At 38.6% G+C, this 12,123-nt stretch overlaps 1 protein-coding gene across 1 annotated transcript in view; it reads right to left on the reverse strand.

Annotated features, from left to right (window-relative positions):
- PRKG1 (protein kinase cGMP-dependent 1) overlaps positions 1–12,123 on the reverse strand; it is a 1,334,778-nt gene that overhangs the window by 840,411 nt on the left and 482,244 nt on the right. The window contains exon 3 of the mRNA XM_027840670.1: positions 3,416–3,529. Coding sequence (XP_027696471.1) covers positions 3,416–3,529 — 114 coding nt within the window. The remainder of the gene's footprint in view (positions 1–3,415; positions 3,530–12,123) is intronic.

Here is a 12,123-nt window from a genome sequence, read left to right on the forward strand (position 1 = left end):
TAATTTTGCAATCATTTCAACAGGATGGGATGAGGCAACATATTTTTTTCATAAATTTATGCAGTAATTTAGTCCTTTACAAAAGTATTCTCCTATATATGTTGAACTAAATTAAGGTGTTTCCATTTTTTTGTTACATTTTGGCATTCTAGGATTTAGAGCTCTGAGAATCAATAAAAGTCATCTATTCTTCTGAAAACCAAATAGATTATGTGATGAGAGTGACCAAAATGTCCATAAATTTCGACTTACAAATGACACTTTTAAGGATGCGTCCCAGACAGCACCAAGATATCTATAGTAGCACTTTTTATAGTAGTAAACAAATGAAAATAAAGGTGTTCATTGATAGAGGAATGGATAAACAAGGTGTGGTATGTGAGTCTAATGGAATCGTCTCGGTAAGAAACCATGAAAATGATGAATGCAGAGAATGATCAAATATTGATACAAATATGTAACTCTCATATCAAAAATTATATGATTTGATTTAAATTACAGGTGACAGAAGCAGAAAAACAAGATACATAATGATTAGAATAATGTGAAGGAAAGAATACTAATAATAAAAACAATGAGATTGAAATGCTGTGAATTTAGAATGAACAAGCATGATGCCAGTATATCTAAACCACAATGCTGTGCCCATATATTCTGTAAAGAAGCCGGGGGCTGGGTTGGGGGGGATCTTCAAGCACTTTTTTTGGGCCAACTGGAAAAAAAGCAGGGGGAAAAGGTCAGCAAAAGTAACCAATATGTCTCCTAGTTGGATGTTGTGCCCCATTTCCATGATGTTTGCACAGCAGCCAGGGAAGGGGTCTTATCAATATTTCTTCTTTGGGACCACAATATATTGGTTAGTTTCACTGAACTTTTTCCCCACTTTTTAAATTCTTTATTATAAGGGATGATGGCTCTCTGTGAGGGCTTAGAGGAGAGGGATACAGCAGAAAATGTAAGTGATTTAAACAAAAGATATCAGTATTTTTAAAAGAAGTTATCTATTTCAACACCTCATTTCAAGGCTTGTTTTAAAGGCCCCCAAAGAAAAAGTGAATTGATTTTCCCAAGATTAGCACATAAGTAGAAAATAGTCCTGGAACCTCTACCTCTAGATTCAATGCTCTGTTCACTACAAAAATATTCATTATGCCAAACTCATACATATCTATTATCTAAAATTAGTACTCAGACCCTAAGTAACAGTTGATTTTTAAAATATATTGTTGCAGCATCAAGTAGATTTTAATGAGCAACACAGAAGAGATTTGCCATATATAGAACATTTTTTTTTAGTGAGGCAATTGGGGTTAAGTGACTTGCCCAAGGTCACACAGCTAGTACGTGACAAGTGTTCGATCTGAGGCCAGATTTGAACTCAGGTCCTCCTGACTTCAGGGGTGGTGCTCTATCCACTGCACCACCTAGCTGCCCCTATAGAACATTTTAAAATGTGTTTTCAACATGTTTTCTACTCTCCATAGAATATTTTTATTTTTATCAAATTATCTCATTTTTCCATTTTTTCATCTAAAAATGTACACATTTCTGATGGAAAAGAAACATCAAAGTGAAATTAATTTCATTTAACAGAATGCAGATGACCTTTCTCAAGCTGAATTTTCCTCAGCTAGATAAAGGTTGCAGTAAATTATTTTACTAATCACTTGGCTTGATTATAGAATGAAAGAGCAAGTTAAATATTGATCTTATAGCATTATCAACTACCTTTGCTAGACTTTGCATGGTTACAAAAATTCTCTTAATATTTTTACAGAAGGATTCCAAACTGCTTATGATTTTAAAGCTAATATTTGATCTCCCAAGGAGGAAAAAAAACTATAAAATTACCATTGAGTCAACACCAATAAATGCTCACTAGTTATCCTGCATTGTCATGAGAATCAAGGCTCACTAATGAGGAATGGCACTGTGTCAATTTAAATGATGACTCTCCATGTCATTCAATTCATCAATTCAGACGAGGTAATTGTATAATATCAAAAGTCAGTATTCAGGCTCAATAAGATTGGGTCATCTCAGTTAAATAACCATGATACACTGCAAATTATCAGAAATGGGCCATTGGAAAAATAATCAAGAGATCCTTAACCAATTTGTATAATGAACAGAACTCATTCGCAACAATATATACTAAGTGACTTTTATAGATGATAGCATGTTTCCTTCTCAGCAATAATACTCCATCATGATCCATTGGCATTGCAAGTACTGACAGGTCTTTTCACCTACATGATTAAACATCCTTTATGACCTTAATACCTGCTCCATTTAATCCAAAGAAATTGAGGTCCCTGTGTGATTTCATTTGGAGTTTTGCACTGGACTATTCCAAAGTTTGCTTTAGCAAAGGAGAGGAGAGGAAAGGAAAGTAGAGGAGAGGAGGAGGAGGAGAAAGAGAAGAGGAGGAGGAAGAGGAGGAGGAGGATGAAGAGAGAGGGGGAGAGAGGGAGAGAGAGAGAGAGAGAGAGAGAGAGAGAGAGAGAGAGAGAGAGAGAGAATGCATAGTGTAGACTAGATGAGAATACTGGTTTAGAAACAAAACAAGCTGTGTAGCTGCTCTACTTGGTGCAGCTGTTTTTAAGGAGGTGACAAGTTTCTATAGACATACACATAAATGTCCCACTTTAGTGCTCAGATTTTAAAATAGGTTCAATCCATAGAAAAGAAAGAATGTGCCTAATATACAGCTTGATGACCAGCTGAGGAGCAGATTATGTTCATATTCATTTTGAGAATTTAAAAATATATCCCACTCAGTGATGTTTTAATGAGACGATGGGGGCCTTTTTCTGATGACTTTCATTTTCCACTAGATTAAAAGGACATTACCTGGGAAACCTTAACAGAGAAGAAGAATACAGAAATGTGTGGTGAATTTTCTTATATGTCTTCCTGAGAGATAAAGACAAGGAGAGGAAACCCTACCTTTTTCAGATGTCATTTTTTTTGTAAATATTCCATGATTTTCAATATTCACTTAGAAGGAATTTTAAAGACTTAGGGGAAAGACTTACAGTTCCTTAGGTGGACTGTCTCTGGTGGATTTTTGGAAAGACATGGACAAAAGCTGTATAAGATAGAATTGAATCAATGTAATGTGAGGTGTGACCATTAGTGAAGTGACCTACATCTATGACATCCCAGAAGTACATAGCATTCCCGAATTCTCATTTGCCAAAAGAGGAGTTAGATAGGAAACTTGGACAACAATCAAAAAATAAAAGTAAAATTAAATTTTATGTTGTTAAAAGGGCACAGAAACCCAATGATTCTCCTCATATCAACATGATGAAACTGAAACGCGGCGATTGGTGAATCAAGACCCAATGTAGTGCTCACATCAACAATAAAGGACATTGAAATTAACCAAAGACACTGAAAATGGTCTTACTTTTGACGGTGGCTGTGCGAGTACAGTTGTATAGAATCGCAAGTTCTCCAAAGACTTTGCCTGGGCCCATAGTGCACAGCTTCACCCCCTCTTTGGTAACTTCAACCTTTCCATCTGTGGAGAGAAGAAAACAAAAGCAATGATTGAAAATGAGCTTCACTCATTATGTGACTCTCTTATGTAGGTCATCACCTGAGATAACATGTTTGAAGTACTTTGCAGCTAAGTGGAGCACTGGATAGAGTGCTGGCCTTGGAGTCAGGTGGACATGAGTTCAAACCCAGACTCAGGATCTTACAAGCTGTGTGATCCTGTGTGACCAAGTCATTTAATGGTGTTTGCCTCAGTTTCCTCATCCATAAAATGAGTTGGAGAAGGAAATGGCAAACCATTCCAGTAACCTTGCCAAGAAAACCCCAGGTGGGGTCATGGAGAGTTGGATATAACTGAGGGATGACTGCACAACAAGCCAAACTTAAAACTATAGAAATGCTTCCTTTCAACAAAAATGGTGAATGGCACATTAATTCTTAATTTTCTGTAAGTTTAAAAAAATTAAGTTAAAAAAAAACCCTGCCCTTTTGCATGGGCAGTCCTCCATGCCTAGAGTGTTGTTCCTCATTGCCTTCACTTTTCAGAATCACCAGCTTCTGTCAAAGGACAGCTCAGGTACACCACCTCTGTAGGAAGCCTTCCTAGGCCACATCAGGTTTTAGCATTCTCTCTACAAGTACTTTGTAAAGCCTTGGTTCCTATTTTGGTCCCACCAATTGATACACATGCTCTTTCCCCAAAAGAAAGGAAGCACCTTCAGGGAAAGGGGGGCTTTGTGTTCATCTTTGTACTCTCAGTAATTAGAATAGTGCCTTGTGCATAGTTGGGACTTTATAAATACTTGTTAAGTAGAATTGAACAAAGTGAAATTGAAACTGAATTTGACTTTGACTCAGAAGATGAGTATTTAAATCCTGACTTGGCTAATTATCTGGATTACCTCTGGCAAATCACTTCACCTCTGTGGACCTCAATTTCCCCCTCTATAATAAGGACATACTAATGCCTATACTGCCCATATCATAAAAATTACTATGAAAACACTTTTATACCCTGAAAGTATTATTGAAAAGGAGAGCTATTCCTGTTATTGAGGAAATGACAGTGAAATATTTGGTATAGTACTTAAGGGAAGAACCTGGGGAGAGAGTTTTAGAAGCAAAAGAAAAAATGCTTCTTTCCATCAATGGCAGAATGGCTAAGCAAACTGGGATGCATGGACGCAAAATAACATAATTAACATGCAGTTAGAAACGAGTCAGAAGAACTCAAAGGAATGTGGAAAGACTCTCCTGAAATGACGCAATCCATGAAGGAGAAGTAGAGCAACGGCCACACTCACTCTCTTAAGGGGCGAGAGCTTGAATGGCTGGGCGTAGTGGAGCGAAGACTGGCCTTGGAGACAAGAGGACCTGAATTCAAGTCCTGCCCCTGACACATTTTGCTGTGTGACCAAGGCCAAGGTCTATAGCCTTGAAGTGTTCTTAGGCAACTCTCAGAAATGATCAGTTACAGGGGAATCATTGAGCTTCATGGGAATCATTCAGCAAACATTGATTAGGCACCTACTATGTGCCAGACAGCGTGCTAAGGGCTGGAGATACAAACACAAAATACATGTCTCAAGACATGTCATCCTCAGTTTCCTCATCTATAAAATGGCACTAATAATATGGCACCTACTCCACAGAGTTGTTATGAGACCCAGATGATAAAATGTGTGTGAAGCACTTCGCAAAAAAGAATGTGTTCCATAAATGTGATTATTATGAATAGGCACCTTTTAATTGCAGTTGTTTGCTTCTGAATTTTCTCTCTAGACCTTCTGACCTCTCCAAGCAAATGAGCAGAACACGATATCTTGGAAACACTAGGCACCTAATGAATATTTTTTGGACTAGATTATATTTATAGGATCATAAGATCAAAGATTGACAGCTGGAATGGATTTCAGAGACCTCCCCCTCTGTGTTTTACAGCTAAGGAAACTGAGGCCAAAGGAGGTTGAGATTCGTCCAGGACTAGATAACTTAGTTATAATCAAAAGTGGGGGTTGAACCCAGGGTCTCTGACTCTAGAGAAATATTCTTTCATCTTCCCCATGTGGAATGGAATTAAAAGGTGGCCTGGATATTTGGGGGGGAGGTAAAATTGTACACAGAGTTCCTATGTAGGGAAGGGTTGCAGTAAATGCCTCTGAAGATCCTTCTGACCCTCAGATTCTAGAGCATGATTACTGAAAGCAAAGGAAGCTCAGAGGACACGGCGATAATCCTAGATGGCAACATGGACATAATGTCCACTGGGAACGGACACATAAAAACTAATTACCACAAGAGGATGGGGGGGTTATTTATTGTTTTTACTTATCCTGGAAATCACTTCTACCCATTAGCATTAAGCCTAGAAGGTATTTGATAAAGGTTTATCTGCTTTTTTTAATCCCCATTAATAACAGTGCTAATGACAGTTGAAAGACAGGTAACAGTAGCTTGGGAAAAAGAACTTGGAAGCAAAAGATACTCAATGAGGTAAATAGGCACTAAATGGTGAAGAGTTGAACAGATAATTTAATTGGTTTAATTAAGTCAAATTTATTAAACTTAGCTCTCATTTCAATAACTCATAAGCACCTTTAATTAGCCCAAATAATAAATGGTTATTATTGAAGTTCCTTGGAGATGGCCCCTAAATCTGAGGAGTTCCTTTTACTCCTTGGCTCTTAATAGTTCATTTGTTTTGGGGTTTTTTTAAATAGTCTCTCTTAATGTGTCCATTTGTTTTGGGGTTTGTTTTTTGGGTTTTTTTTTGTTTTTTGGTTCTGCCTTTGACTTGGGGGAGCTTTGGGAATGCAAAGCATGAATAACTTTATCCAGGTAGAGACATGCTATTGAAAGGGATATTGTAACTTCTACTTTGTTTCCAGTGACCAGACATCACAGGTTTCCTGAGACTGTCATAAAAAAAGAAAAATTTTGTAGGACTTTGTAAAGGGGATGTCCTTGTCTAGGTCACTCACTTTTCAAAGGGTGAATACTCTATCCTTGTCATCTGTCCACAGTTTAATGTAAGAACTTTCCTTTGTAATTCTATGTATCTTCTTCTGAAAAGGGGTCCCCAGGGGGCCCATGATATGCAAAAAGGTTAATCTAGTTGACTCTTGATCTAGTTCCACATCTCTGTATGTCATTTAGGGCAATGGGATTTTTTTTACCAAGACCTGGAACTTTCAGGTCAAACTCAGAATCATTATTTCCCCCCCTAAACCATTAATCCTTCTCCAAAATTCTACAGTAATAAGAATAATAACAATAGGTCACATTGACGGTTTTCAATGTGCCTCACATAAATAATTTAATTTGATCCTCACAGGAATCCTGTGAGGTAGGTAGGTGTTGTTACTATCTTATGTTAGAGTTGAGCACATGGAGCCCGAGGAAGTTATATGTCTTACCTAGGGACACACCACTAGTGTCTGAGGCATCGGGCCATCTATGCTCCAAGTCCAGGAGTCTGTCTACTCTACCACTTAGTTGCCTTGTCAATGCCACCCAAATTGTCACTGCCTCGTTCTTCTTCATCCCCATCTAGTTCCTCCCTAATGTCAGTCAAATCTTCCTCAGTTTGTGATATGGAATCTCAAAAAAGAGGACTAGAGTTGTCTGTATAAAGATGCTAATTGAGCCCACAGGAGCTGTTGAGATCCCCAAGATTCCATGATTCTGGTCATTCCAAACACTTGAGCAACACCCAGCAGTTAGGATATGGGTCCTACTCTACTACAGAACAAGAATATCACTAGTTAATGATTTGTCCATGGATTTGCTATTTTTTTCCTGGTTTTTCGGTCTCTCCCATTAGCCCCAAATCAAATCTGGGACAAGAAATCAAGTCTATTTCTCCTTCTGCATCTCTTTAAACTAGAATCATCGATAGAAGTTTGGAAGGAACCGTAGAGATCATTTTCTCCTTTTCCTTCATTTCACAGATGAGAAACTGAGCCCCAGAGAGGGGAAGTGATTTGCCCAAACTCAAATGAGAATTAATGTTTTTTCCTGGGTCTGTTAGACTCCAAATCCAGAATCATTTACTTTATCTGTGACACGGGATAAAATCAAGAAAGGCTGAATGATATGAAATTTACCTGAGCACCTGAGAGGAGCTGACCTCAGCAGACCTGCATGTCTGGGTTTTGGTCTTTACCGTGAACTGTCAGTTCCATTTGTCAGAGCCCCATATTAACAGAAGTCTATCTTCCTGTTGGCCAGTTAGTTTCAATGTATTATGTGACTCTAAATTATAGCCTGAAAATTGGACTTGGACTTTGCCAAGACATTCATTCATTTGTTGCCAAGGCCTGTTGATTTCACCTTTGCAACACTGCTTAAATATGCCCCTTTATCTTCTCTGACACTACCACCCACCCCCTTGGTGCAAGCCTTCGTAACCTCACACTTGGATTACTGCAATAGCTTCTGAGGGGTCTGCCTAATTCCAGTCTGTCCATACCCCCATCCATCCTCCACTCAGCACAGGTCTGACCATGTCACCCTCTTACTCAATAAACACCAGTGGCTCCCTATTTCCTCCAGGATCAAATACAAAATGTTGTTTGGCATTCAAGGCTCTTTATAACCTCAGCCTTTTCTACCTTTCAGGTCTTCTTCCATCTTCCCCCTATCACATACTCTTTGATCCAGAGACAATGGCCTCCTGGCTGGGTCATGCTCAAGATGCTTTATCTCTCAGCTCTGGGCATTTTCTCAGGATCTCCACCATGCCTGGAATGTTCTCCCTTCCTCATCTCTGCTTAATGATTTTCCTCTCCTTTCCTTTCCTTTCAGTCTGAACTAAAATTCCATCTTCTGAAGGAAGCCTTTCCCAACCCTTCTCAATTCTATCACTTTCCCTCCCTTAATCGCATCCTATGAATCTTGCAGATTGTTTGTACATGTTTGATGGCTTTGTCTCCCCTATTAGCTTATGAGCTCCTTGAGGGCAGGGCCTGTCTTTTGGCTTTCTTTGTATCCCTAGCACTTAGCATATTACCCGGTACAAGGTAGGCATCTTTATTGACTTATTGACTATCAGAAAATAGCTAAACACAAATCTCATCTTGTGTTGGAGAAGAGGATGCAATGTGATAATTCCATTGATGCTGGGTTTATAAGAGTATTTTTACATCCAAAGGACAACATAAGTCAATGCAAAACTAAAGCACTAAATGTCCACATGGAATATACTTCCAGACTGCTTAAAGATTAGTTGAAAGAACTAAGAATGTTTAACCTGGAGAAGGGAAGAGGGGATGGGACAAAATAACACACTCAGGCATTTGAAAGACTGTCGAAGGGAAAAAGAATGATATTGTTCTGCTGAGGCCCAGAGGACAGAAACAGGAGCACTGGCAGGCAGTTGTGAAAAGGAAGACAGAGGTTTAATGTAAGGGAAAACTTTCTAACAATGGGAAATGTCAAGTGTGAACTGGGTTACTTTGGATGTTGGTAGGTTTATCCTTAAAGGATGAAGCGTAGTATAGGTGTTAGAGCTCTGGAATTGGAATCAGATAGACCTGGAGTGAAATCCTACCTTCACCACTTAGTAGTCATAACATTAGGTAAGTCACATGACTTTTCTTTTGTTTCCTCATCTATACAATGAGTGAATTACACACAATGGACTCTCAGGTCCCTTCCAGCTCAAAATTGATGATTTTAGGAGGTCCAATCAATGGTAGGAAGACCGCCTCCTGCGAATGTTCTCAAGAAGATTCTAGGTTAAAAGAGGCCCACAAGATTATTACTGAGATCCATTCCAACTTACAAAGTCTGTGAATTTTATTTGAGAGGTTTACCAAAACCTGCCCATTTTAAGGTTTGACTCAACTGGCCTCCAAAAATCATTACCCTACCCTATTGTTTTGGTTCCTATGATAAAACAGTAGGAAAAATACTGCACTTGTTTACATGACAACCTTCCAAGATGCACATACTCAAGGCTAGCAATGGAAAAAATCCAGAACTCAATCCATCTACAATGACAGTTTCCCCAGTGACTTCACTACCACAGAATAATTGGTCTGGTTTTGTGACAGTGTCTGAAACCATTTATCTTTCCAATCCAAAAGGGTCAGGGTTACTCCTCATTCCCCATAAATGAAAATGAGGGTCAGAGCTCTCTCCATCATTTCTAGACTATTATGTGTGTGTGTGTGTGTGTATGTGTATATGTGCATACACACACACACACACACACACACATAGATTTAAAACATCCATTGACTCAGCTAAAATGGCATGGGAAGATTTTAAAACACAGCCTCATCTGTATATCCTTATGGACACTGAGAAGTGTTATGGCGTTCCTTCCTTAGAACAAAAAGCAAGAAAATACTGTTTGTCCCAAATTAAAGAGTTCAACAAGAAAGTAAAAACAAAGTGCTTAGAAACTAATTCTAAGTTCTTATTTGGTTATATATAAAACTATATGCCCAGAATTATAATGCTGTATGCCCAGAATTATTATGCCAGGAGCTAGAGATAGACAAATACTAAACAGTTCCTGCCCTTAAAAAGCTTATATTCTATTAGAAACAATATGCACTTTTAAAATTATGAGATATATGTGTGTGTGTGAGTGTGTGAGTGTGTGTGTGTGTGTGTGTGTGTGTGTGCGTGCTGAATGCGTGCTAGTTTAGGGAAGAATAGAAATAGAAATGTAGGGATGATAAAAGATTTCAGTGTAGAAGGTGAAGTTTGAACTGAGTCTTGAAGAAACAAGGTATTCTAAGAGATGAATATGAGGATGGAATGCATGTGGATATGGGGTCAGCCCGTGCAAAGGCATAGTGATAGGAGACTGTAGGAGATGTATGAATAACAGTAAGAAGGCCTCTTTTACTAAAGCATAATCTGCGGGTGTGCAATTCAACTAAAAATATTCGTAGATAGCTAGGAATGCTGAGCATTGAGATCTGGTCTGATGCAGGAAGATCTTAGCATGAACCTTTCATTACACTTACTAGCTGTGTGATGTTAATCAAGTCACTTAACTTGTGCCTCAACCTCCCCATCTGCAAAATGAAGATGATAACAGCACCTACTTCCCAGGGTTGCTGTGAGGATCAAGTAAGATCATGTTTATAAGGCATTTTGCAAATTTTAAAACTATCTAGCTATCTAACGATTAGCTATTGTTCAATACTCCTTAAAATAATAAGTATTATTATTGTCAGTCTGTCAGTCAATAAACATTTATTTAGCATCTATATCCTAGGCACTGTTCTAAGTTCTGGTCACACAAAGAAAAGTAAAAATAAAGACAGTGCTTGCCTTCAAGGAACTCACAATCTAATGAGAGAGATAACACACAAATAATTACATACAAATAAGCTACAGAGAGCATAAATGGGTGTCTAACATATGCATGTTGCTAAGTACTTGAGATTCAAGGATAGAAAGGAAACATTCCCTGCCCTTAACGAGCTTATATTTTCAGGTTTGCTTATATGCAAACAGTTAAATAAATACAAAATAATTAAAAAATAACCTCAAGAGGCATAGTGTAAACAAATGAAAACATCTGAGATGCCTTCCTGTACACAACAACAGCCTGAAGGCTGCCTAGAAGGAAGCCCAGGATTCCAAGAAACAGAGGGGAAGGGAGAATCTCAGGAGCAGGCATTTTCATGATCATTGCATTGAGTTTTTTAAAAGCAATAAAGCTTCATGTGACAGACACGTATTTGGGAAGAGAAAATATTGTGGGTCACTGGTGGTTGGAAGTTGGTCTAGAAGATTGAGAAAATGTCAATTCTCTTGAGCCCCTCTGCTGTTTAGAAATATGATCTCTATGTACCAGTTCCCCAGCCTCAGGGCTTCTCTTTGGATGCCCCACTGCCAGACTTTGAAGACCTAAGTCCCTAGAGGGGAGGCATCATGTCATCAAAGATGGGGAGGTGCCATGTTAGATCCCATGGATTATAGAGTAAGACAAAAATTAAAGCCTTTCAGCAAGGCTGAGACTAAAAAGCTTACACATGTTCTTTCCAATTCCCACATATTTTATTCATTAAGAAGCACAGAAGAAAAGGACTTTCTCTGTGATAACACCACCGTGAAGGAGGAAATCTGACCAAAGTACACAGTGCAACTCCATATCTGTCAATCAGTCGATAAAAAATTTATTAGGAGCCTACTATGTGCTAAGCACTGTGCCCTCTTTAGCATGTGGTTATTAGGATTGTAGAGACTAGTGACGTCACAACCTTTCTAATTTTATGAATCTACAAGCTATAATTCCAGCTAAGGGTTCAAAAAGCTGCAGCTTGAATATGGGAAGCACATGTCATTTTATCAGCATAGAGGGGAATGCTCTCTACTAATGCAAATTATGGATGCCTTCAGGGATAACAATAAATAATGATTGTGATGGTTTGCAAAACTCTTTCACACATTTTGATGACATGACAACCCTGGGAGGTAGGTACTACTATTTTTCCCATTTTAAAGATAAGGAAACTGAGGCTCATTGAGGTTAAGTGAGTTGCCAGGGTCACAACTAAAAAGTACTTGGGAAAAGATTTAAACTCAGCTCTTCCTGACTCTGAGGCCAGCTCTCTATCCACTGGTCCACACCAGGCCCTCTGCTATATA

The sequence above is a fragment of the Vombatus ursinus genome, unplaced genomic scaffold (assembly GCF_900497805.2).
Source record: "Vombatus ursinus unplaced genomic scaffold, bare-nosed wombat genome assembly UNPS02014847.1, whole genome shotgun sequence".
NCBI lineage: Eukaryota > Metazoa > Chordata > Mammalia > Diprotodontia > Vombatidae > Vombatus > Vombatus ursinus.